Source organism: Petromyzon marinus, chromosome 3 (assembly GCF_048934315.1).
Source record: "Petromyzon marinus isolate PM22_M1 ecotype Great Lakes invasive population chromosome 3, UKy_Petmar_22M1.pri1.0, whole genome shotgun sequence".
Taxonomy (NCBI): domain Eukaryota; kingdom Metazoa; phylum Chordata; class Hyperoartia; order Petromyzontiformes; family Petromyzontidae; genus Petromyzon; species Petromyzon marinus.
The window spans coordinates 5,867,898-5,895,164 of record NC_133669.1 but is presented as its reverse complement, the minus strand read 5'-3'; the positions used below and the strand labels follow the sequence as shown (position 1 = coordinate 5,895,164).

Here is a 27,267-nt window from a genome sequence, read left to right as displayed (position 1 = left end):
CACCAATGACGATGATCTCAATCGATCCTGGGCCTTCCCTAGGTCATGTTATGAGGAGTTTAACACACGCCACTCTGCTGCTGTGTTTATAAACGAAACACCTCAAATCTGGGCGAAGTGCAGGTTAGATTCGCACGATGGTTTTGCCACCGAGCCCGTTCGTCTCCGACCCCGAGGTGACAGTGGTTGCATCATGCGGAGATTTTCCGGCCTACGAAACGACCATGGGACGGCGGTACAGCAAGTGGGTTCATGAACCCACTGTGTGTGGACCCTTTCAGCGTGAGTGTGTCCTCAGCGTACCGTTGGCTTCCTTTGCCATGCAAAACGCCAAATGTCGCAATGCAGATCTGTCCTGAAATTGTTGAGACTTGGTAAACAAGGTATTCTTGAATAATAATAATAAAATAAATCGCCACACACAAAGATATGGTGAAGTAAGCATGCGTTTATTGGTAGCTAGCAAGATTAAAGCCGACGCCTTTATATTTTTAATCATAAATCAAGGCGTGCATCTTTAGTTCTATTTAATAAATGTGCATGTTCACCACCCCATCCGCCCACATACTCGCGTCCACACCCACTCCCCCTCAAACCTCTCCCCACCCCCTCCGACTGGCCATCCTCATCACGCTGTCACATTAGTTACAAATAATCATTTAAAGTCGCTGATGTAAGAAGCTTGTTTTGCGTGCGTGTCTCTACTACCCTGGCATCTTGTGATGGCTATTAGCACGGTTGGTTACCTATGGTGCGAAAGAAGTTCTACATACATACATGATGATGATTGGGTTGACAATTTGTCCGAGGCAGATATAAGTTCCACTTTGGAATTTTTTGGTGAGGGTGGCGGTGGTGACGCAGTGGGGGAAATGTCTCTTGTTAAGTTGTTTTGTAGCCAATCTTACCCACAAATAATGATGTAATTGTTGGCAACGGTATTGGTAAGCTGCGTGCTAAGCTTAATAATGATTGAATCAGGGATTTTCGAGTTTTTGTGAAAACATGTGAATTGTCTACGGGCCAGGCATAACATTGACCAACTATTGGAATAAGAATTCGTATCCAAGTGCAACCCTTAACTATTTTCACTTTTTACCTACATTTTTTAGTTACTAGGTAAGGCCCACTGAGCTATACAGCCCTATTTCAAAAGCGGCCTGGCCACAAATGATAGTGCAACGAAGTGGGTTATATCATTAGTATCCAAGCGCCAATGTTAACAATTGTAGATGAGAAAGAGGATGATGAAAACAATGAATTTTGGCAAAGATGGATAACGATGATAATGACGGGTGGGAGCGGTGAGCGGTCCCTACAAAGTGGTTAAATGCCTGGGGGTTTAATCATACTTGATATCACGCTGGGCCCCTACGATCACATAGGGTGTGTGCGGTGTGCGCTGGATCCCAGTGAGTGGGTGCGCGAGCGAGGGAGTGAATATCGGCAAATTATTTTAAAATGTAAAAAAAAGAAGAGAAAATATTTTCACAAGCGCTGTGGGTCACGGTAAGTTGACGAAGCCAAACTGAGAAGTATTTGTATTGTTTAAGATTCAGTGGAAACACACACATGGCTCAAACGGCTACACTTAGGCAACTTGTTAAGCGTTCCATGAGAAGAATTACAAATGCCCCAAGTCATTATTCACGTCTCTCTGTACATCGTCTACAGCCCTTTAGTCAATCAACCGCTGGGTGACGGTTTTCCCGCACCTCCGATCACCACGGTTGGCTACATACAGACAGACGTTAAACGTACATACAAAACGAATCATGCAGGGGTTAGTTTAACACGTAGGCATTCGCGATCAATATCATCCATAATAGAGGTTTTTTTTGGGGTTAGATCGCGTAAATATATAAATGCGTCGATAAACCCGCCACCACCCGACACAGCCAGTTAGAATCATGAGGCGTCAGCCAAATATGGCTGTCGCCTGATGATGCCGGTTCTAATTACTGGCGAAATGTCGTACTCAGATTGTAAATGTTGTGGCTTGGCTCTCCAACACACCGGTGTGCTGTACTAGTAACGAATTGGCCACATTCTGTTTACGTGACAACCCTTACTAGTTGGCTGTGTTGGTTGGTGGTGGGTTTAACGACCTGTGTTATGCATGCAGGGGTTGCTTTACTAGACATCGCCAAGCTGGGCAGTGCAGGCTCGTGAAGAATAACATGCACAAGCATTAAAGTTCAGTCCAGTCATGGATTTTGCTGCACTCCCCTCTGCCACCCATCATGTGGCCCCGCAAACTCGCAAACTCTACAACAACCTGGTTGTGAATGCTGATCACCCAACTAAGCACTAACCAGGCTCAGTACCGCTTGCTTTCTGATATCTGATGAGGCCGGATGCATTCTGGGTGATTGCAATAACCGTGTGTCTAGTTTTCTCATTTCGGTCAGCCTTGCGGTCAGTGAGCTGGTCACCTGGTTGATGGTGATCCTGCTGAGTGGACAGTCAGCGCCGATAAGCAAAATTATTGTATCAAAGGTAATTTATTTTTGGAAATGTCGACCTCATTCACATAATCTTAAGCTATTCACACTACCTCATCTATTGTAATTGGTGACGCAGTTTAGATTGGCCGTCATTTATGTCTTTGAGATGTTTTCGTGCGATCATTGGTGGCCGTACTGTGTGTGTGTGACCAGTCCAGGTTAGTTGTGGGTGCTTTAGTTCCCTGTCATAAGCATTCACCTCCAGAATCACCCAGACAAGTTGATGCAAATCAAGACTCACAAACACAGCAACATGGGGCAGGAAAACACATTTCCTGCCTCAATATGCATCCAAGTGTTCTGAAGCTTTTGAGAAAAGGGCAGTGGTTGTTGACTTTAAGTAAACGTAATGTTCATGGCATGCCCAGTAATAGATGTTTTTTGTTTGTATTCTCTTTCAGCTCAATCAGTTAAAGTCAAAATTCAGAGCAAGCCAACCCCTCTCTTTCCCTCCCCCGCTTGAAACATCCATGGAGAAACATCGAGCACAGAAACGTTTGCTGGCGTTCACAAGTGTGCGTGTTTATTCCAGTACGTTTCTTTTTTTTTGCATACGGATTGAGAAATATCGACAAAAAACGCTTATTATTAAACGCGGGTCGGGGAAGGTGGGGACCGAGAAGCGGTTCAGATGTCGCTAGCCCCGGCGCACGATAGCCACGGCCGGGAGTCAAACTCAGGTGGCCGTAGGGCTCATCGCAACAGTCTGCTACCGACTGCTTCACCACATCTCCACCACGCACAAGAATAACCGAGCTGTCAGACGCTCACCGAGTTTGTGGGACTCTTCATGACAACGATTGGGTGCTCGTAACGTTCGTTGTTTGCTTTGGCGTTTACGCGGGACGAAGCCCAATCGCTTGGAGAAACCCCACGCGGGCAAGGGGGAGATTACACTCGGGCTGCACGATGCTGCGCGTGGTTATTAATCGGACACCTACTTGCTGCACTGTCGCCCACATGCAACCACCTCATTGTCCAGCCGTTGGGTGTCTCATGCGCCATCGTCGGCGTCGTCGTGCCTCTTGTCTATAAATGATTTACCAAATCTTCCTCCGGAAACTCTATTGGGGTCGTGTGTCATCACCAGACCCTGCGGCCCTTGCATCACTATTGGGACATTCACGGCTATACGACGGCCCACAAATGGCAACTTCAAATGACCTTTCGCAATTCCCCAAATGTATTAGGTCCATCCGGTTAAGTATCCTTTTGGCACTTCTTCCATTTATTTAACAGGCTTTCCCATAAGACGCATATATATCGAGAGAGAGAGGGAGGGGAAGTTTCAGCACTTATATAATCAATTAATGGACTGAAAGTAATCAATATCTTTTAGACTAAAAAAAATCACAGTTGTGTTCGCAGTTAAATGTCCCAACCATTAAAAGCCTGGGGATGGTAAATGGGAGCTGTCCCGCACGACAAACAGCCACGATGGCATTCCCTGCACCGGAGCGACGGAGCCACAGATGGGGGGGTGCTCCTTGTAAAGATGATGGAGCTGCGTTGCATCTGACCAGTGTGTGGTGTGTGTGTGACCAGTGTGTGTGTGGTGTGTGTGACCAGTGTGTATGTGGTTTGTGTGTGGTGTGTGTGGTGTGTGTGTGTGACCAGTGTGTGTGTCACCAGTGTGTGTGTGTGTGACCAGTGTGTGTGTGTGTCACCAGTGTGTGGTGTGTGTGTGAACAGTGTGTGGTGTGTGTGTGTGTGTGTGACCAGTGTGTGTGTGTGGTGTGTGTGTGTGAACAGTGTGTGTGTGGTGTGTGTGTGACCAGTGTGTGTGTGGTGTGTGTGTGACCAGTGTGTGTGTGTGGTGTGTGTGTGTGACCAGTGTGTGTGTGACCAGTGTGTGTGGTGTGTGTGTGTGACCATTGTGTGGTGTGTGTGTGTGTGGTGTGTGTGTGACCATTGTGTGGTGTGTGTGGTGCGTGTGTGACCAGTGTGTGTGTGTGACCAGTGTGTGGTGTGTGTGTGTGACCAGTGTATGTGTGACCAGTGTGTGGTGTGTGTGTGTGACCAGTGTGTGTGTGTGGTGTGTGTGTGTGACCAGTGTGTGGTGTGTGTGTGTGATCAGTGTGTGTGTGACCAGTGTATGTGAACGGTGTGTGGTGTGTGTGACCAGTGTGTGGTGTGTGTGTGTGAACAGTGTGTGGTGTGTGTGTGTGTGTGGGACCAGTGTGTGGTGTGTGTGTGACCAGTGTGGTGTGTGTGTGTGATCAGTGTGGTATGTGTGTGTGACCAGTGTGTGGTGTGTGTGTGTGTGACCAGTGTGTGGTGTGTGTGTGTGTGTGTGACCAGTGTGGTGTGTGTGTGTGACCAGTGTGGTATGTGTGTGTGTGTGACCAGTGTGTGGTGTGTGTGTGACCAGTGTGTGGTGTGTGTGTGTGTGACCAGTGTGTGGTGTGTGTGTGTGACCAGTGTGTGGTGTGTGTATGTGACCAGTGTGTGTGTGTGTGATCAGTGTGTGGTGTGACCAGTGTGTGTGTGGTGTGTGTGACCAGTGTGTGGTGTGTGTGTGTGACTAGTGTGTGGTGTGTGTGTGTGTGTGACCAGTGTGTGTGTGTGACCAGTGTGTGTGTGTGTGTGACCAGTGTGTGTGTGTGACCAGTGTGTGTGTGTGACCAGTGTGTGTGTGACCAGTGTGTAGTGTGTGTGTGACCAGTGTGTGTGTGTGGTGTGTGTGTGTGACCAGTGTGTGTGTGTGTGACCAGTGTGAGGTGTGTGTGACCAGTGTGTGTGTGTGTGACCAGTGTGTAGTGTGTGTGTGACCAGTGTGTGTGTGTGACTAGTGTGTGTGTGAGACTAGTGTGTGTGTGTGGTGTGTGTGTGCGTGACCAGTGTGTGTGTGACCAGTGTGTGTGTGTGACTAGTGTGTGTGTGTGTGTGACTAGTGTGTGTGCGTGACCAGTGTGTGCGTGACCAGTGCGTGTGTGTGGTATGTGTGTGGTGTGTGTGGTGTGTGTGTGTGGTGTGTGTGTGTGTGGTGTTTGTGTGTGTGAACAGTGTGTAGTGTGTGTGTGACCAGTGTGTGTGTGGTGTGTGTGTGTGTGTGGTGTGTGTGTGTGGTGGTGTGTGTGGTGTGTGTGTGAACAGTGTGTAGTGTGTGTGTGGTGTGTGTGTGTGAGCCGGCCACGCAGTGACGACGAGTTGGTTAGCGCGCCACGCTCCGAATTCGAAGACAATCGGGGGGGGGGGGGGGGGCGCAACGTCGAGACGCGTTGTCGTTGATGTTGTTGATGTTGCTAATGTTGTTGTCGTTGATGTTGTTGATGTTTGTTGTTGATGTTTGTTGTTGATGTTGTTTGTTGATGTTGTTGTTGATGTTGTTGTTGATGTTGTTGTTGATGTTTGTTGTTGATGTTGTTGTTGATGTTTATTGTTGATGTTGTCGTTGATGTATGTTGATGTTTGTTGTTGATGTTGTTGCTGATGTTGTTGTTGATGTTGTTTGTTGATGTTGTTGTTGATGTTGCTAATGTTGTTGTCGTTGATGTATGTTGATGTTTGTTGTTGATGTTGTTGATATTGTTGTTGATGTTGCTAATGTTGTTGTCGTTGATGTTTGTTGATGTTTGTTGTTGATGTTGTTTGTTGATGTTGTTGTTGATGTTGCTAATGTTGTTGTCGTTGATGTTGTTGATGTTTGTTGTTGATGTTGTTTGTTGATGTTGTTGTTGATGTTTATTGTTGATGTTGTTGTCGTTGATGTATGTTGATGTTTGTTGTTGATGTTGTTGTTGATGTTGTTTGTTGATGTTGTTGTTGATGTTGCTAATGTTGTTGTCGTTGATGTATGTTGATGTTTGTTGTTGATGTTGTTTGTTGATATTGTTGTTGATGTTGCTAATGTTGTTGTCGTTGATGTATGTTGATGTTTGTTGTTGATGTTGTTTGTTGATATTGTTGTTGATGTTTATTGTTGATGTTGTTGTCGTTGATGTATGTTGATGTTTGTTGTTGATGTTGTTTGTTGATATTGTTGTTGATGTTGCTAATGTTGTTGTCGTTGATGTATGTTGATGTTTGTTGTTGATGTTGTTGTTGTTGCTAATGTTGTTGTCGTTGATGTATGTTGATGTTTGTTGTTGATGTTGTTTGTTGATGTTGTTGTTGATGTTGCTAATGTTGTTGTCGTTGATGTTGTTTGTTGTTGATGTTGTTGTCGTTGATGTGGTTTGCTGTTGATGTTTGTTGATGTTGTTGTCGTTGATGTTTGTTGATGTTGTTGTCGTTGATGTTGTTGTTGTTGTTCGACGTACTGAAATTTCGCCGGCGTGCTTCGGTCGACGCTTGCGAGCGGTCCCAAAGAACGGTGACAGAGGGTCGACGTCGTTGTCAACGTCGTTGTCGACGTCGTTGTTGTTGGTGTTGGTGTCTGGGCTGGGCTCGTGACACGGTGGGAGTCCGCCCGGGGTGGGGTGGGGGGCAGGATTTTAGCAGGAAATCTCGCGCATTAACAAAGCGTAAACATTGACAATTACCGTAATGCAGGAAATGGCCCATCAGGTTCACGAGGGCAGTAAAAGCTCTCGGAAAAGTGTGTGTGGGGGGGGAGTTAATCCCTGGGGGGCATGGGGTGGGAGAGGAGCATCCCCCAAGTGCCCTCCAGCCCCCCAGTCGGTGTCCTCCGTCCACGCACGAGAGGATTGAGAGCCACGGAGGAGCGTGAAGCGACGACGTCGCTACACGGGGAACGTCGAGACGTTTATTTTGTTGTTGTTTAAGGATACAGTACAATGTTGTGTACAATGCACAGCACAATGTTGTGCACGATGCACAACGTTGTATTGTATCCCTAATCCTTAAACAACAACAAAAGAAACCGATACACAATATATTGTACAATATTGTACAATATATTGTGTAATATTGTACAATACACACAATATTGTACAATATTGTGTGTATTGTACAATACACACAATAATATGCAATAGTGTACACAATATTGTGTATTGTGCAATATTGTGTGTAGTGTACAATATTGTGTGTATTGTACAATAGTGTGTGTATTGTACAATACACATAATATTGTGCATTGCACAATACACACAATATTGTATATTGTACAATATTGTGTGTATTGTACAATACACACAATATTGTACAATGTACAACATTGTATTGTACAATATTGTATATTGTATTGTATACAATATACAACATTGTATTGTATACAATATATTTAGGGTGTTACAATATTTTGATCAAGGATTAATGTGTAACAAACATTGAGTTTGGTTCTTACCCCCTCACCCCCCGCACGGTTGGCGACGCACGTTGCGAAAGAAGTTCAGCATACACACGTACGACAGAAATTGAACAAACGGACAAAAAAAAACAAGCATTTCCATCAAGGCTAAAATATCATTTGTGGAAAGCAAAGTAAGTGGCTGTCCTCTGGCATCGACGCTCTTCCTCGCCCACGCCTTCCCAATCGACAGCGAAGAGTCCAACTCCTCTTAAACGCCGAACCATCACCGGCCGAGGGGCTTCTGGGTCACGAGCTGGTCAGCCAGCAGAGAGCGGAGGAGCGGCAAAGTCCATGGTTGTGCCGCACGCGTCTACGCTCCCCTATCTCACAAACTTCACAAACACCTGCGCACTGACTCGGGACGCGTTCGTGAGTTGGGGCTGGGGTCCGTGCTCATCCAGGCAGCGGATTCGCCGAAGGGGCTGTGCATGTATGGTCGAGAATGCATTTTGAATAAACTAGTAGCAGTAGTAGCAAGCAGCGGTGACACGAGGGCGGTGGTGGGCAGCGGTGCTGCCGCTAGAAGCTGCTGCCTGCGCTGTGAGAAACCGGAGCCGCGCAGTGAATGGGATGGGAGGAAGAGATAAGCGATGATAATGAGGCCCTCCCGGCTCTGTTTATCTTTATTACCGAAGACGTCCGCTGTGATGTACGCACCCTTACATAAACACGGCAGCCTTATTAAAGGCAAGGAGCTTCTTGTGCTTACCCCCCCCACACCAAGCCTCCCCCCCCCCCATAGCACCCCCACCCTCTTCTCCTCCAGTAAATCATTAAGACCTTGTGTTTATTTTCCTATTTCCATTTCATTTTAATTTTTCTGTAACCACATCTTGCCCAATGGATGCGAGCACTTTAAAAGTTCTCACGGGCCACGGGGCCGAGATGCGCGCGCACGCACGGTTGAAGACAGACGCAACGCGCATCGTCACGCGCACGTGTGGACGTGACGTGCGAGACACGATGGGACAGCGGGCGGCAATCAAAAGTAACAAGAAGAGCGATTTTTTTTTTAATCGAATTCGGCAAAAACGACTCAATACTTGGGAGGGCCGCCAATGCGCGTGCCCGACGTCACGAAGCGGCCGCTTGAAGAGCCGCGGGGTTGCCGAGCTTCTGCGACAGGGAGGACCGATCCTGCGGTCACCGGCCGCACATGTCGCCGTCGAGAAATCGCCTCTTGTTTTCGCGTTGCGTTGTAATCCTTCACAGTGCCGAAGCAACAACAGCAGCCGCCATTCGTCCACTGAGCGGCGGTGATGTCACCACAGTGCTTGCGTCGCGCTCGATGCACTTTGAGGGTTTCACCGTGAAGCGTTGAAGGCTTGCCTGGTAGGAGGTCACGGGACAGACCCGGGGGTTATGGGTTATGGGATGACACGGAGCTTTATGCACAGAGAGACGCACGTAAATTCATCCGACCAAACATGCGGCACATTGTAAAATAAATATTCTCCGTTCGGCTTTAGTTCTGTTTATATTATGTCCGGATTTACCAAAATGCGCACAAATCCTAGCGGTGGCACAGTGGTTAGCGCGCCGCACTCTGAACACTGCGATCTGGGGAATCAAATTTCTGGTCATGGCCAACATCAGTGGCAAATGATATCTGAGTCCTGCCCCGCACTGACCAGCTTGGTGAAGTATGGTCGAAACACCTTCATGACCGAAACAATAAGAATAAGGCCCTCATCCAGCAGTAGATACGTTATTGAAATCAACAATGAGTGCATGAATGATAACGTTGATTGGCACGGTCTCTCGGCTCTTTTACGAGCCAGTGGTGTCCGGAAGCAGTGGTGAAAAATACGACATTGCGATAGCAAGGGGCCCAGTTTTACCACAGAACGACCACGTTTGACCTCTGACGAACTAGCATTTGTTTTATCCACCCCAGAAGGATTGACAAGCTGGGTGACACCCTGGCCCAGATTTTTACTCGCGATTTTGTGCGGTAGGAGTCGAGCGTTGTTAACGACGGTGCCTGATAGCCCTGATACTGCAGTGATAATGCTGATTGTGTTCGTGGTCATAACTACAGTGATAACATGGATAATACAATTCCTGAAAGGAAACTATTCTAGTCAGAGCCAGCCCGATTAACGGTGATTGATTCAACAAGCCTGAATCTGCTGATGAGACACTATATATGAAATAACCGGTCCTGATCTTGACTTAAAGCTTTCGTGACTGCAGGAATTCATATTCTTTGGGTCTTTCGGTAAAGTCACGCAGATAGAACAATAAAATAATAAAAATGAAAATAGATTGAATTAAAAAGGAATACAATTTCATAATTAAACATTTATTAAATAATGAAAATGAAAATAAAGTGAATTAAAAAAAATATTCACTTTCCTTTCATTCTTATTTTTATAATTGTATTGTTCTATCTACGTGACTTTACCGAAAGACCCAACGAATATGAACCGGTCCAGAGTTTGCTTGTCTTGACACGATGTTGCTGAAATGGACTCCCAGAAGGCCGAGCGGCTGATGGGAGTGTGTAAGAAATGCTTTCGTTTTGTTTACATCGAGAGACGGAATGTGTGGAGATATATCGTGTGCTTATTTACTTTGTTATTTTAATTCTCCACGACGATGCTCATGATACGTTTGAGTTATAGTTTAGCAAACAGCACGGTTGGTGGACAATATCAGGCGCTGATGGCTGAGAGGGGGACCTCTACTGGCAGGTCCAATTAACCTCGCCACATTCGTCAACGATAGTTCCTAAATCCATCCTGCTACCGCTACTCCCTGCCCCCCAGCTAAGACCAGGCCTACCCTAACCCCTATCACTACCCCGATCACGATCACTACCCCAACCCCTATCACAACCCCAACCCCTATCACAACCCCAACCCCTATCACTACCCCAACCCCTATCACTACCCCAACCCCTATCACTACCCCAACCCCTATCACTACCCCGATCACTACCCCAACCCCTATCACTACCCCAACCCCTATCACTACTCCAACCCCTATCACTACCCCGATCACTACCCCAACCCCTATCACAACCCCAACCCCTATCACTCCTCCTACCCCAACCCCTCCTTATCCACTCCCGCGTGTTCTCCTGTCACCATAACTCCACCATCACTTTGAATAATAATAATAATAATACCAACCCCACTCACCTCGCGTACAAATTCCATAATTGCTTGTCGAGCGGCCCCTCTGAATTGGGGCCGCTCGATACAAATCGACACAATATGACAGGCGAGAAGAATTTTTTTTTTTAATGTCGGCGGGTGACGCGAGGTTTTTTTTTCCTGACGGCCGCCGCGCGTGTCCCCAGGCCGTTCGTGCTGCGGCCCCCGCTGATGGAGTGGATGCGCGTGGCGATGGCCCACGCGGGGCACCGGCGAGGCCTCACGGTGGACAGCGACGACGTGCGGCAGGCAGCGCGACTCTTCCTGCCCGGCGTCGACTGCGAGCCGCGCCTGCTCAAGTACGCGCGGTTAAACTCTGACAATATACCTGCTCTTATTCTTCGTACTTTGAGACTGGCATAAAAAGGTCCCATGATGTAGCTAACCCCCCCCGCCACCCGAGCTATAATTTGCTTTGTCACGTGCATTGGCCTTGTACTGTTCACCTTTTGCCGTTCTCCGGTCTGACAATGGTGGTGAGACTAGGCCATAAAGAAGGCTGCTGTCTCTGGTGTCGGCCAATCAGCTTCAAGGGCAATGCCCACGTAACAATATTATCAGAGCATGTTTTGCTTGCATGTTCACCACAAGTACTGTGTGTGGTTAATGCAGATAGGATTCCTTGCAAAAGGTATCTGTTTGGTGTTTGAACATCTTAACACCTGTTTTATTGCCAGAAAGGGTAAAATATATATTCTTATTGTTCATACTTCTTTCGCACCGTTCGTAGCCAACCGCGCTAATCGGAGGTGTCCGTGTGTGTCTGTGGTGTGCGCACATTGCTGCTTGCACGCGCACCTCCCTGTGCGTGCGTGCGTCAACGCAGGACGGACGACTGCTTCTGCGCCTGGCGCCGTCTCGACGCCCGGGCGGCCGAGGGCCGCTTCCTGCAGGACCTCGCGTTCCGGATGCTCAACTGCGGCCGCACGGACCTGGTGAAGCAGGCCATCGCCCTGCTGGGACCCGCCGGGGTCGACACGCTCAATGACCAGGTAGCTCGTTGCGGCCAAGGGGAACAGAGGGAGGAGATGGGTGCTCTAAATGGAGCGCCCTGAACGCACGCTCACCTCGTTATCTCTGCAATGAATGTTGAGACTGGTGTTGGGCAGCCCGGGACACACAGCTGAGATTAGAGCTATTTAGCGTGCGGTATTCGATTCCAACAGACACAATTTTTTGTTTTTCATGCGGGCGAACGAATCGATTTTAATTGACGAGTCGACGTGTCGTTTTACATCTCTAGTGCGTCCGCGTGTGTGTTCGTCTTTGTGAAGGGCATGACCCCGCTGATGTACGCCTGCGCATGCGGGGACGAGGCCATGGTGCAGATGCTCATCGACGCCGGCGCGAGGCTGGACATGGAGGTGCTTGCTCGCACAGCGCGCACATTGTACACACCGTACACACGCTGCACACACTGCGTACACTGTGCAGACCAAGCCCCACCCACGCAGCACACTGCACAAGTCACAAATTTGGACCCTGACGCCTCACACTACGGCCTGCCACCCTTACGGATGACGTCACGGGATCTCTTGACGCCCACTGTGAAGCGGACGACGCGTGGCTCTTGTCTGGTCACTGCTCACCGCAGCATTGACCAGGGCGGCCGCCCAATTCGAAGCCGTGGGCATCGGCGACAAAGCGGCGAATGCACCGCCACCGCCTGGTCTGCAGGAGGTCGTGGCTACGATCCAGACCCTGACGCCCAGCTGTATATTCGGAGTTTGCGTGTCGTTCTCCCCATGGTTGCGGGGATTTTTCTCCGGGTCCTCTGGTTTTTCCGTCCACATTTAGCATCAATGCGCGTTCACAGATATTTGGCTGCTGCAAATTTCCACGTGATAAGCCACTTCGTTGAGCCATCACACGTGGTCAGGTCGCCTCTGAAAAAGAGCTATGTAGCTCAGCCGGGGTCTTGCTACCTGGTAAAATAAAAAAAAGAAATTGTTTGATGGTTTTTAATTGCGTGTTTGTGTTCACATCTCAGGTGCCGGGAGACCCCCACGTGCTCCCGTCCGTGCACCCGGGCACGAGGCACTGGACGGCGTTGTCATTCGCCACCCTGTACGGGCACCTCTCCATAGCCCAGGTAACATGAGGGGTCACGTGGCCGACCGGCCGGCGTCAAGTAAACGTTTGTGCCAGGCGACACCGCTGATTGAGTTGCAACCGCTAAGGATGCTTTGAATCTCCAAATGATGGGCCACTTTGTTGAGATATCATTTGTGGCCAGGTCGCTTCTGAAAAATAAGTGAATACCTCAGTGGGCTTTGCCTTGCACAATGGGGATGGTTTAATTTTATTTGTATGTGTTTGGGTGATTTATTTACCTTTCTTGAACTTTACACCACTGTCATGTTTTCGTATTGTTGTTATAACATGCTTACCCGCCCCTACTGGACATCTGTAAAAAAAAAGAGCTTCATAGCTCATCAGATTCCTCCAGTATAAATAAATATTTTGATTCTGAGTCAAGGGGCATAAACCATCACGCAAACTCCGGTCACTCTCGCAGCGGCTTTTGGCTAACCGTCATCTCAAAGACGGTCACCGCATCGCGCGCTTTCAGATGCGCTGCTGCAGCCGTCCGGAACATTCTTCCTTCTGCTATACGGAAGCCACTGGAGCAAGGCACTTTTAAATCTAAATTGAAAACTCGTTTCTTCAGAGCAGCTCTTTGTGTTTAGTTTGTTGTTCTTCCCCTGCACCTCCGATTACCATGGTTGCCTGCATACGGTGCGAAAGAAGTTCAGCATGCAAACATACATACGTATCCCAGTCGGGGGCGAGCACCTCAGCCCATCGTCTCTTCCGCGGCCAACAAAAGTTGGGTTCGCTTCATGGGCAGCCTATGGGCAACGCTTGTAATTAATCACCGCTACGTTTTGTGCTGCGGTAGCTGCTGCTGGAGGCCGGTGCCAACGTGGAGGGGTCACTCAAGGACACGGACGATCCCAACTACGCCGAGACGCCCCTGCAGCTTGCGTCGGCCGCAGGTCGGTGGAGCGAGCGAGCGAGCGCGAGCCTCGCCCGTGTGCACGTCCACCTGTGACACGCTCGCTCTCTCGACACGCAAAGACAGTTACCCTACACGCGTGGCCTGCAACAGTCTGTTGGGGCAAGTGCTGTTGGCGTGCACCTATGAAGCCCGGCAAGGCACACGAGGGGGGGTGGGTGGCCAGCACCACGCCCGGCCGCCTTTGTCTCGCTCGTGCCGATGTTTACACACACACGCGCACACAGCACGTGGAACTTATTCGAGGCCGAGTCGACCTGCACACGCGCCTCCCACGCACGCGCACCATCATCCATGTGAACACCTTTCTCATCCGCGCACCTCTCACGGCGGCGCATACCCTTGGCTGCCTCTCTCACATGGGCTCAATGAATGTACACAGTGTGGGAAAAAAAGTATTTGATCCCCTGCTGATTTTGTACGTTTGCCCACTGACAAAGAAATGATCAGTCTTTAATTTTAATGGTAGGTTTATTTGAACAGTGAGAGACAGAATAACAACGAGAGATGAGCTCGTCCGCTCATCTCTCGAGCGCGCGCCCTTTGCGTTTTGCACTCGCGCGTACGCGTGCGTCATCTACACGTGTACGCGCGAGATGAAAAACTCATTTATTAAGTACCGCTTTTTGCGTTTAGTTTGTTGTGCTTCCCCGCACCTCCGATTAGTACGATTGGCTACGTACGTTGTGCCCGCGTCTGTCATGGACGTACACCTAGACAATCCGGCTGGATAGCAGATATGGACATGGGGTATCGTGCACTCTGGCCAAGAATGCAGCTCTGGCTGCTAGCGATTGTAGAGCTGGGATTGGCGAACGACTGCTTCGCGTCTCTCTCTCTCGACACGTGCACACGCTCGCCCGCACTCCCTCGCCTGCACGCACGTCAAGCCGCCGCAAGAGACGCGTGAGAGCTCAAATACATCTGGGGCCCAACATCGGCACTTGCTTTGACTTTGCGGGGATTTTGCTTCCACGTCCCAGTGACGACGTCGCTATCTGCTCAACATCTGCAAACGTGCCTGGGCGAGTCCTTTCGTGAGTGGTTGGGTTTTCTTCTGTTCCCTGGTTCCCAGTACACACACACACACGCATGCCTTGTGGTATTCCTGTGGATCAATCATTGTCATAATCTTCCTGTGAGTTCTTGGATGTTTTTATCACGAACCGAGCAAGTTCGTCCAGTTTATCTCATCGACCACAACATAGCGGTTGCTTGATTGCGCTTGAAACAAAGGTGCGTAGCCGCGCAGAGATACGCCGCCGTGGCTTTATTAGAGTTGGCAACGTGCGCAGGATTTTTTGTTTTTGTTTTGAGCCGTGATGCGAAGCGCGCGTGTCTGTGTGTGTACGGGGAGCGGTGGTGCAGCGGTTAGCACGCTGAGCTACGAACCCGGTGCCTCCCGGGTTGGCAATGGAAAATATGTGAAATGTGTGTGTGTATGTGAAATGTGTGTATTTGAAATGTGTGTGTGTGTATGTGAAATGTATGTATGTGAAATGTGTGTGTATGTGAAATGTGTGTATGTCAAATGTGTGTGTATGTGAAATGTGTGTGTGAAATGTGTGTGTGTGTGTGTGTGAAATGTGTGTGTGTATGTATGTTTTGGAGGAGCAGTAGTGGCGGGGTTAGCGTGCTGCGCTACGAACCCGGCGTCCCAAGTTCGATTCCCGCTCACGGCCAACACCGGTGACCATTACTTGAACCAGTCCTGGGCCTCCCCTAGGTGGACTCAGCGTCGAATGAGCACCTGGTGCGTTGTGTAAAAACATCGCCACTGGGGAGAGAAAGGCGGTCGGGCCTGGTGTTGGCCACCCACCCCCCCTCATGTACCGTCACGACCTTCATAGGTGCTCGCTAACAGCGCTTGTTAATTCTAGATTTAAAGCTTCCGTGACTGCTAGGATCCATATTGGGTAAAGTCACGTAGGTGAAAATAAATTGTTATTTTATTTTCACCTACGTGACTTTACCCAATAGAACCAAAGAGTATAGCGCTTGTTAAGGCTACACGGGGGGGGGGGATGTTTGTCTTTCTTTGTACGTCGCCAGGTAATTACGAGCTGGTGAGCCTCCTGCTGGCGAAGGGAGCCAACGCGCTCGTGAGTACGGTACAACGCAACGGCATCGCTGCCGCCACTCCAGGGGACATGAACTCCTTCAGCCAGGCAGCGTCACATGGGCACAGGTGAGACTGGGCGCGAGTGAGGGCAGGAGGCCATGCGCTAAATGTAGGCGAGACCGCGAGCTCCACTGCAGCACTCCGGACTGCGTACGTTTTCGCGGTTGTTTTGAATAGCTGCTCCCGATGTGTTTTTAGATCGTACTGCGCGTTGGTCGGCATCAAATTCTCACGCGTCATTCTGCAGTAACACGCCCCCGTGCCACTGCTCTGCAGTAACACGCCCCCGTGCTACTGTTCCGCACTCATTGAGCATGAGTTGAGTTAGTGAGTTTGCTTATGAACAAGAATGTCTTTGTACGGTCATGTCCTACGACTGGGTGAGGCCGATGCAAATTGAATTGGAAGACCAAAGGCGAAATCTGAATGGCTTCTAAGTATTTTCGACTGGAACTTCCAAATATGGTGCATCCAGAGCAACCATGTATGGGTGTATTTTGTTCGAATAATTAATATTAAGTTGTCTGAGAACACAGAGCGTTTCTGCACTCACAGGTGCAAAGTGTCACTTCAATAAATGTGTTTTTTCTTGAGAAATAACACAAGCCTGAGAACCATTCTCATACATTCCAGCTTTTGGCCTATAACAATGGCCGCTTGTGAAAGGCATCCCAAGGTCAGAATGTAAAGAACAACTCTGGTGCTGCGATGAAACTCTTTCTGCTGTGCAAACCTCAGCACACGCGCGCACGACATGTACAACACACGCCGTGTACGTTTAAAACAGCCAATTGAACACGACGTCGAACGTGCGGCCGGCCGACCGTGGCCGATGCCGCCACCGGCTGCCATTTCAGGAACGTCCTGCGCAAGCTGCTGTCTCAGCCCGAGAAGAAGCAGGAGGACGTGCTGTCGCTGGAGGAGATCCTCGCCGAGGGCGTGGGCGGCCCCGGGGGTTTTGGCGTGGGGGTCTCGGCGGAGGGTCAGGGCGGACGGGTGAGGGTCAGGGCCCTGCAGGAGGCCATGTACCACAGCGCCGAGCATGGACACCTGGACGTCACCATGGAGCTGCGCGGCAAGGGTAAGGATCATCCTCGTAGCTGTGGCGGCCCGGTGCCTGGTGTGTCTGTGACTGTGTGTGTGCGTGCTCACTAGCGGTGTGTGAACATCGCCACTGGGGAGACAGAGGCGGTCGGACGTGGTGTTGTCCACCCACCCCCCCCCCTCGCGCACCGTGCCGGCCTTCATTGGTGCTCGCTAACAGCACTTGCCCCAACGTTCTGTTAAGGCTACACGGGGGATCTTTGTCTATGCTCACTAACGGTGCCGCTTGCCCCAAGTGTCCGTTGAGGCCTTACGGGGGGGGCGGGGGGGGGGGGCGGGGGGGGTGGATCTTGTGCGCGCCGTTTCATTCCGTGGCGTGTGCGGGGTGTCTCCGTGCCGCCGGGTGCCACGTGTGCAGACGTGCCGTGGACGCTGCACGTGTGGCTGGAGTCGCTGCACACGTCGTGCGTGCAGTCGCGCTCGGCGGCGACGGTGGCGCTGCTCGACGAGTTTGCGAGCGTGCGCGCCGGCGGCGTCCACTTCACGGAGCTCATGCTGGCACGCGGGCTGCCCCTGCTCTTCGACATGCTGCGAGGCCAGCAGGTAATGGGCTTGGGGGGGGGGGGGGGCCGTCGGTTAACCTCAGTCCACCAACGCGCTCGTGTGTGTGTGTGTGTGTACAGGGTGCTTCAATGGGAAATGAACGGATACTACACCGTAACACGATGGCAAATGTAATGTTGATCGCTTGAAAAAGTCGAAGAGTCTCCCACTTGTTCGCCATCGTTGTCAGCTCGTGCCTGGAATTGTCCCCAGGTGGTCTCCAGAGCCGGGAGGCCACATTTCTTGTGGTATTGTTGCAAATTCTCTGAAGCGTTCACCGTTTTTTTGAAGCACCCTGCATATAAGTGACCGTGTGATGATGATTTGTGGCTGGCCGCGGTGAGGTTTCAAGTTCAGGGTAATATTTCGTTTTACCGGTTGAGAGCTCAAGAGAACGGGACTGGGCCTCATCTGCAAAGGGGGTGACCCGGCGAGACTTTGTGGGAGGTTGGGCGGTTGTGAGCCGGAGGGGCCTAAAAATGGCCGCGGCAATGGCTTGAGATGCGATGGGCTGATGTGGTACGGGCGGATTTGGAGCTGATTGGACTTACCGACAACTGGAACCTCCTGTTGAGGAGGCTCGTAAAAATATGCTGCTGGGCAGTTTGAGGGCGCAGCTCCCAAGCATTAAAGGAAGGTGGAGGAGTGATTGGACTTATCGACAACTGGAACCTTCTGTAGAGGAGGCTCGTAAAAAGATGCTGCTGGGCAGTTTGAGGGCGCAGCTCCCCAGCATTAAACGAGGGTGGAGGAATGATGCAGAGTGTCGGGCGGCCTAAAACACGGCAAGTTGGCGCAGTGGGGAGCACAGGTGGTGCATCTGCCAGTCATTTATATCAGTTAATGCATAACACATGGGTCTGTCCTGTGATCCGCTGCCAGCGAACCTTCCATTTGATGAGGCCTCAAAGTGAACATAGCCTGGAACAAGCATCGTGGTGACATCACCACCACGCAGTGGTGCATGGCAGTAATTGTTGTTGTTAACCTGGGTTTGTTAACCGGAGTATGCTAATTTTCGGCACAATCGTTTGTGAAGACTGTCCTTATTTCACTTTGCCCAAGAATCTGCGAGAGGTTGTGTCACAATTGAGTGTTATGCATTGTATAAAGTTGCTTGCTTAAGGAACGCTAAAGTAACACACGATAAGCATGCAACCCAGTTTCACATCAGTGCAGACTGTGATGCCAATTGTAATTACCATGGAGTGTTCTTATGGTGTACTTCACAGCACACACGTATGTTTATGAATGAACTTGTTTGTGTACAACAGGGGGTGCGTAACCTGTTCCCTACTTAGGGCTGAATAGAACTTTCAAATACCTTTGGCAAGGCCACACGTGAATTCACACACACACACACTTACCTCAGTCACTTCTGGCAATGCAGTGACATAAGTGACTGAGCGCGACGTGGAAATTAGCAACACGTCATTACCCAGTCAAAATTATTCCCCACCCCCCCCTCTCAGTAACCCAGTTCCTCCAGCTAAAGGCGCTCGCAGCGATGGTTAAATATCGTTTGCACGCCGTTTCGAAGTGGTAGGCCTCGCGTGGCCGTGTGGCATGGGGGTTGCCGTGTGGCATGGGGGTTGCCGTGTGGCATGGGGTCGCCTGCCAGGCACAGGCCGGAGGCTGCCTCTCACCTGGCGCGGTTATGATAATTTCTGCGCTCGTAAAAACGCGTGTGCTAATTTTTCTGCGTGGCTTTTGCGCCTGCCCGTTGTGTGCGCGCACGCGTGTGTGTAAACCACCAGAACGAGGCGATCACACAGAGAGTCGCCGACATCCTCAGCCAGTGCTACGGACCGCAGCCTGTGCCCAAGATCCCCGAGGACCACACCCCGTTGGGGGCTCGGCTCGGTACGTACGCGTGCGTGTACGTGTGTGCGTTGAACTTCTTTCGCGGTATGGTATAGCTGTTAGCGCGCTGCCCTACTGACCCGGCGACCCGGATTCGATTCACCGTTCATGGCCAACACCGGTGACGATTATAATCTGAACCAGTCCTGAGCTTCCCCGAGGTCGTCTCAGCCGTGAATGAGCACCTGGTGCGGTTTTACTTTCTGGAGCCCAGTCCTAGAACGTGAGACTGCTACAAGGACACCTCGCTATTTTTGTCACCTATGACGTCGGGTTCAAAGTTTTGTACACCACTCATTCTGTATAAACCGTTGCGATATTCCGGTCCACTGATAAATAATCTCGAGATGTACAAACTCATACGCAACTGAATTTGAATGCAGAGAGTCTTGGGGATACCGGTACTTTTAGTTCACAAAGACTGAAACGAGCGGGGGCTACTCATTCTCACGACGAAGCATTGGCGCTTGTTGTTTATTGGACGTTGCTCGTGTGTGTAAATTAATGTCGCTTACTTAATCTGGGTAAAGCCTCACTGATTATCAAGACTCATTCTCAAAAGAGGGCCCTGCATTGGTGATGTTTGGGCCGTTTCCGTCAGTTGATTTGTTTGGCCCTCGCGTCGGAGCCCAAAAAAAAAACCCAGAGAGCCCGGAGAAAATCCACCACGTGGACGAGGCAGGGGGAGGGGGGGGGGGGCAATGCTCAACACTGCCATCTGCTGGCCGGAGCCCACATCGGTGTCGGAATCTTCGCGGTTCGGCTGACGCCACTTAACCGACACCCACTCTCCCGCCGCAACCCGTGGGCGCTCGCAGACCCGCACTTCGTCAACAATCGGGAGATGTCGGACGTGACGTTCATAGCCGAGGGCCGCCCTCTCTACGCCCACAAGGTGCTGCTTGTGACCGCCTCGCCACGGTAAGACACCCGCCTCTGCACGAGGTCGCGCAACGCCCGCCCAGTCGTGCACCTCGCGTTCATTCTGCCTGGGAGGCCAGGCACCTGCGAACTGCTGTGCCTGACTTTTCTCACGATGAGACAGTAAACAAAAAATAAAAGCGACGTGCTGCACATTTCATACCCACAACCTCGTGCCGCGTCTGTCGTACAGATTCAAGGCTCTGTTGACCGGCGGGGGCTCTTCTGTGGATCAGTGTCGGAGCATTGAGATCGGGGAAATTAAATACCACATCCTCGAGGTGGGTCAGCAGTCACGTGTTGTTATGTGCGCATGTAATTGTACAAGTATGTATGCATTGAGGGTACAAAGTCTGGGATTTCACGAAAAGCTTCAGGACACCGGGACAGATTTTTATGGAACCGTTTGGACTCTGCGGGCCAAACCTGGACTGCCGTATGTGCATACACAGCTTGGATCGTTACCAACAAGACAATCACTCCAAAATGCTCGAGAGGAGTCGTACAACCATAACTGCCACTGCTATCCGATGGCCTGAAATCAAAAATATAGTTATAGTTGACCGATGTATTAAATTATCATGTATTTTGATTATAGTGCGCTGCTACTGCTATTGTTAATCTGGCTGTTATGGATTGACTTATGCAGCTAGCGAAGGACGCTAGGTTTAGTGATGTGTGTTGTGTGTTTTGCTATTGTAAACTTTTAATCACATTTGTTGGGAAAACTGTTAGGTTGTTTATATAGCATTGTTTTAGTAAGTTTTAGACGGGCTTGGTTTGGCCCGATTTTTTTATGTAGTATAGATTTATACTTAATTTTTTTATCTTTATTGTATTATGATTGTTATTGGGATCAAACATCGAAATGGAATTTTTTGCACTTTTTGTACGCAGCATGGACGGGTTGTGCTTTTTCTGTAGGATTTTATTGTTTACGTGACGTGGTGATGTTTAGATTTGTGTACAACGAATTTTATTGTTTGTTGCGGTTGAACCCAAATCAAGAGCCGAATGGCTCACAGGGTAAATCCTAATAAATGAAAAAGGGCTAAGCAAAATATGTGAGTCGCGCATTCACGATAGCGCTATTAAAGTGAACAAGGTAGCAAAGTTTCGATTTAAAGCTTTCGTGACTGCAAGGATTCATCTTCTTTGGTTCTTTCGGTAAAGTCACGCAGAATAAGAATAAAATAATAAATTGATAAAATAAAATAACACAATAAAATTATCGCGCTGTCCTCGAGACAGTCTCGTCCCTTCACCTGATGAAGGCCACTTGTGTTGTGGCCGAAACGTCGTGAGAATTTTATTGTGTTATTTTATTTGATCAATTTATTATTTTATTCTCATTCTACGTGGTGACTTTACCGAAAGAACCAAAGAAGGTAGCAAAGGTGACGGTGCCACCCTGCAATTGCTCGCGCCACCGCTGGCAGAAGGACCCTCCACTAGAGACAAAAATAAAAATATATAAATGTAATCTTACACAATGCGCTCTGCTTTGTTTCACAGCTCTTAATGCGGTACGTGTATTACGGTGGCGTGGAGGAGGTCAAAATAGCAGACGAAGACATCTTGGAGGTAAGAAAAGGAGAGCACAACTGGATCATTTACAGCGTGGCCCATGCCACCCATCGTGTGCATACGTCATTATATGTGTGTGCGTGCAGTTTTGTGATAATATTGCTGTACAAAGGATACAAATGCGCAACTATCAGTTGTGTATAATAAACGCCGATGTTGAAATATAATACGGTAGTGATGGCCGAGTTTAAGAAATCTGTTTAGATTCTTAATTGTGAGTATTAAGCCAATAACTCCACTGGAAAGGGATTGGATGGGGCTTAGAAAATAATGCCATGAAACAATAATAGTAATTCACGGACCTTTCATCAAGCCACTGGCAGATGAAAACTTCCTTATGCCATGTCAGACGTGGGGGTTGTTCGGCCATACTTCTCCACACTGGTCAGCTGGCCAGTGCAGGTTGGTGAAGGAGGGGGAGCATACAAGTCCTAGTAGACAGTGGATTTTGATAATTCCCTTCCTGCTCGTGGCCAACATCAGTGGCGGATATCTGATCCAGTCCTGGCCCTCCCCTCGGTGCGCACCACGCCACCCTCTCGTATGCCGTGCCCGTTTTCACAGGCGCTCGCTTAACCGCACTTGCCCAATAGTCTGTTAAAGACCATACAGGGGGATCTTTGTTTTTGTACGATTGTACGTTGGTCGCCTTTTCATCGTGACAACGTGTGCCACGAGGAAGTGATTTGAGAAAGCGAGTGTTGGCGACGGCATCGTTGTCGTCATCGATCTTGACGACCTCTTGACCTCCGCGCCTGTGTACCCGTTTGCGCGCGTGTCGCAGCTCATGTCGGCCGCCAGCTTCTTCCAGCTCGACGCCCTGCAGCTCCACTGTGAGCAACTCTGCTCCCGCGCCATCTCCTACAGCAACGCTGCGGGCCTTTACCGTCACGCCAAGGCACGCGCAACCACATAACGGGAACAAAAAAGACGGAGGAAGATCCCCCGTTGTAGTCGTAATAGATTGTTGGGGCGAGTGCTGTTAGCCAGCGCCTATGAAGGTCGGCACGGCACATGAGAGTGGGTGGGCAGCCTAGCGCCACGCCCGGCTGCCTTTGTCTACCCAGTGGCGATGTTTTTACACACCGCGCTAGGTACTACTCCTTTGAGGCTGAGTCCACCTAGGGTGGGCCCAGGACCGGTTCAGATAATCGTCACTGGTGTTGGCCATGAGTCAAACTCGGGTCACTAGGTTCGTAGTGCAGCGCGCTAACCTGCAACACCACCACTCCGCACATAATGAAATCAGGCTCAACAACTAAAACATCGCCACCACCAGCCACGATGGAAGCCGTTCGGCACGAGGTCCGACGTTTTGCACCGGGCCCCAGAAACTTCGTCCGTTCCTGTCCCTCCAACAGAAGGTTCTCGGCGAAGCTCCCAGCGCGTGGGGTGAAACGTCGAACGACGTGCCCAACGACGCTCAGTACGGCACAAACACAAAAAACCCAAACGGCAGTATAATCGAAAGTGCGATACTATTATTAACGCCGCTGCTGCTGATGGTGCTGCTGATACTGCTGCTGATGCTGCTGCTGATACTGCTGCTGCTGCTGCTCATGCTGCTGCTACTCATGTTGCTGCTGCTCATCAGAATCAGAATCAGAAAGGGTTTTATTCGCCATGTAAGTTCACACCGACACGGAATTTACTTTGGCAGGATGGTGCATACATTCAACATATAGGAATCTAAAATCTTAAATAAGTTTTAAACAAGTCTTACTATAATAAGGGTTAAAAGTCTAACACTAAGGGGCTGAAGTATATAAAATTAAATAAATATCGAATATAAAATAGCTTTAAGATATAATTTAAAAATACAAATAGGGAAACATAGTTAATATCAGCAACGTGTCGTTATGTAGATCAAATGTTAAAAACAGTGTTAGCCCTTGGCCTTGTTTAACAGGCCAGCAGCAGATGGGAAGAAACTGTTTTTATGGCGTGAGGTTTTGGTCCTGATGGACCGAAGCCTTCTGCCGGAGGGGAGTAGCTGAAACAGAGAGTGTCCAGGGTGGGAGAAATCGGCCATAATCTTCCTCGCTCGCCTCATAGACCTTGTCGTGTGCAGGTCCTCGAGGGTCGGTAGATTGCAGGCAATTACCTTCTCAGCAGTGTGGATGATACGCTGCAGTCTGCTCTTGTCCTTGGCAGTGGCAGCAGCGTACCAGACGGTTATGGAGGAGGTGAGGATGGATTCAATGATCGCTGTATAGAATTGCACCATCATTGTCTTTGGCAGGTTGAATTTCTTCAGCTGCCGTAGAAAGTACATCCTCTGTTGAGCTTTCTTGGTGAGGGAGCTGATGTTCAATTCCCACTTGAGGTCCCGGGAGAGAATAGTGCCCAGGAAGCGGAAGGACTCTACAATTTTTACTGGGGAGTCTAACAGGGTGATGGGGGTGAGTGGTGCTGTATTCTTCCTGAAGTCCACAACCATCTCAACTGTCTTTAGAGCATTTAGCTCTAAGTTGTTCTGGCTACACCAGGTCACCAGATTGTCAGCTTCCCACCTATAGTCAGACTCATCCCCACCAGAGATCAGCCCAATGAGGGTGGTGTCATCCGCAAACTTCAATAGTTTGACGGACAGATGATTGGAGGTGCAGCTGTTGGTATACAGGGAGAAGAGCAGAGGGGAAAGGACGCAGCCCTGAGGAGTTCCGGTGCTGATGGACCTGGAGCCAGAGACTTGTGTTCCCAGCTTAACGCACTGCTTCCTGTCAGACAGGAAGTCTGTGATCCATTTACAGGTGGTGTATGGCACGTTCAGCTGGAAGAGCTTGTCCTGAAGCAGGGCAGGGATGATAGTGTTGAAGGCAGAGCTGAAGTCCACAAACAGGATCCTGGCGTAGGATGCTGGGGCGTCCAGATGCTGTAGGGTGAAGTGGAGGGCCATGTTAACTGCATCGTCCACAGACCTGTTGGCTCTGTAGGCAAACTGAAGGGGGTCCAGGAGAGGGTCTGTAATGGCTTTGAGGTGTGCCAGGACCAGGCGCTCAAAAGACTTCATTACCACAGATGTAAGGGCGACCGGTCTGTAATTATTTAGTCCTGTTGGCCTTAGCTTTTTGGGCACAGGGATGATGGTGGAGGACTTGAGACAGGCTGGTACATGGCATGTCTCCAGGGAGGTGTTAAAGATGTTGGTGAACACCGGAGACAGCTGGTCAGCGCAGTGCCTGAGAGTGGCTGGAGAGACAGAGTCCGGCCCGGCTGCTTTGCGTGGATTCTGCCTCTTGAAAAGTCTATTAACTTCTCCCTCCTGAAAGGAGATAGTCGTCTCTGTAGTATTGGTGGGGGATGGGGCCGCTTGGGTTGGAAGGGGTGGTTCAGGACAGTCCAATTGTCTTTCAAATCTACAGTAGAACTCGTTCAGGTCGTTGGCTAGGCGGGAGTCGTTAGTGGTGTGGGGGGCTCTGGGTTTGTAGTTGGTGATCTGCCTGAGCCCTCTCCAGACAGAAGCAGCGTCGTTTGTAGAGAACTGGTGTTTTAGTCTCTCTGAGTACAGTCGTTTAGCCTCTCTCACCGCTTTGCTAAACCTGTTCTTCGACTCCTTGAATCTGTCTCTATCTCCACTCCTAAACGCTTCCTCCTTCTCCAACCTCAACCTTCTGAGCTTTGCTGAGAACCAGGGCTTATTGTTGTTAAAGTTCACCCTGGTACGTGTTGGGATACAGCAGTCCTCACAGAAGCTGATGTAGGACGTCACAGCCTCTGTGAGTTCATCCAGACTATTGGTAGCAGTCGTGAACATATCCCAGTCAGTACAGTCTAAGCACGCCCGCAAATCTTCCACAGCCTCACTGGTCCACTGTTTAGATGTCCTCACAGCAGGTTTACAGAGTTTTAGTTTCTGCCTGTATGCAGGAATCAGGTGGACCATGGCATGGTCAGAGTGTCCTAGTGCTGCTCGGGGGACGGCGTGGTAGGCTCTACTGACTGTAGTGTAGCAGTGATCCAGAGTGTTCCCTTCTCTGGTTGGGCATTTAATGAATTGTATGTATTTGGGGAGTTCGTGGCTGAGATTACCTTTGTTAAAGTCGCCAAGTACGATAACCAACGAATCTGGATTTGCTCGCTCCACACTCAGAATCTGATCGGCGAGCATGCGTTGGGCCTCTTTAACCTGAGGACAAGGCGGCAAATAAACTCCGACCAAAATGAGCGACGCGAACTCGCGAGGCGAGTAAAACGGTTTACAGGTTATAAAAATTGATTCAAGGAGTGGAGAACAATGTTGCAGAATCACTGTGACATCTACACACCAGCCACTGTTAATGTAAAAACAAATACCACCGCCTTTCGTCTTGCCGGAGAGTGCTATGTCACGATCCGATCTTACAAGATGGAATCCTGCTAGTTGTAGCGAAGTGATGCTGCTGCTGTTGCTACTGCTACTGATGTTGCTGCTGATGCTGCCGCTGATTCTACTGCCGATGCTGTCACGGTTGCAGAAGGTGGGCGCCGGTCAGTTGGCTGTGTTCTGCGAGGGATACTTCCTCAAGCACATGCCATCGCTGCTGTCCGGCGAGGATGCCTTCCGGGCGCTGGTGCTGGGCCGCGGAGGCCGGGGAGGCCGGGCAGGGAGAGCGGGGCGAGTGGGGTCCAGCGGGGTGGGCGGGGGAGCTGGGGGAGGAGGAGGGGTGCTCGCTGCACTGCACGCTACCCTCGCTGCTCGTATGCTGCAGCAGCAGCAGCATGGACGCAAGTGAGCGATTGGTGGATATTTATTCAGAAGCGGACTGCACAAGACGGAGAAGGGGGGGGAAAGGGAATGTGTCTGAGAGGCCGTCCACCTGCACACGAGCTCGTTTCAGATGGAGCACAGCTACTGGATGGATCTTTACATCTCACAATCCTGAGAGATGGGGACGTCTTGGTCGAGAGGGAGGGGTGAACTTCATCCAGCAGTGAGTGGATCACAGCCGACGACGATGATGAAAATCATCATCATTATGATGGACTAAATAATGGAGGAGCTTCTTGTTTGATGCTTGGACAACAGATTGTGTGGTTTATGCACGGCTGAAATGTATTGATAAGTCTGTGCTGTGGAAAACGAAATGGACATTTTGTTGGGACGGGCAGCACTGTTAATATTATACCTTTGCACACAATTGCGTGCATGCTCTGCTCTGCGGACAGCTATTCCAGGTTCACCGAGTAAACAGACATTCGGT

General features: G+C 49.9%; 1 protein-coding gene across 1 annotated transcript in view; it reads left to right on the top strand.

Moving 5' to 3' along the window:
* The window catches only part of ABTB2 (ankyrin repeat and BTB domain containing 2), a 104,077-nt gene extending 78,734 nt beyond the window's left edge, over positions 1-25,343 (top strand). Inside the window, exons 7-19 of the mRNA XM_076073101.1 lie at positions 11,072-11,224; positions 11,752-11,917; positions 12,200-12,289; positions 12,916-13,017; positions 13,828-13,924; positions 15,997-16,132; positions 16,924-17,147; positions 17,529-17,713; positions 19,471-19,576; positions 20,395-20,497; positions 20,691-20,778; positions 22,013-22,081; positions 22,869-25,343. Coding sequence (XP_075929216.1) covers positions 11,072-11,224; positions 11,752-11,917; positions 12,200-12,289; positions 12,916-13,017; positions 13,828-13,924; positions 15,997-16,132; positions 16,924-17,147; positions 17,529-17,713; positions 19,471-19,576; positions 20,395-20,497; positions 20,691-20,778; positions 22,013-22,081; positions 22,869-23,000 — 1,651 coding nt within the window. The 3' untranslated portion in view covers positions 23,001-25,343. The remainder of the gene's footprint in view (positions 1-11,071; positions 11,225-11,751; positions 11,918-12,199; positions 12,290-12,915; positions 13,018-13,827; positions 13,925-15,996; positions 16,133-16,923; positions 17,148-17,528; positions 17,714-19,470; positions 19,577-20,394; positions 20,498-20,690; positions 20,779-22,012; positions 22,082-22,868) is intronic.
* The last annotated feature ends 1,924 nt before the right edge of the window (positions 25,344-27,267 follow it).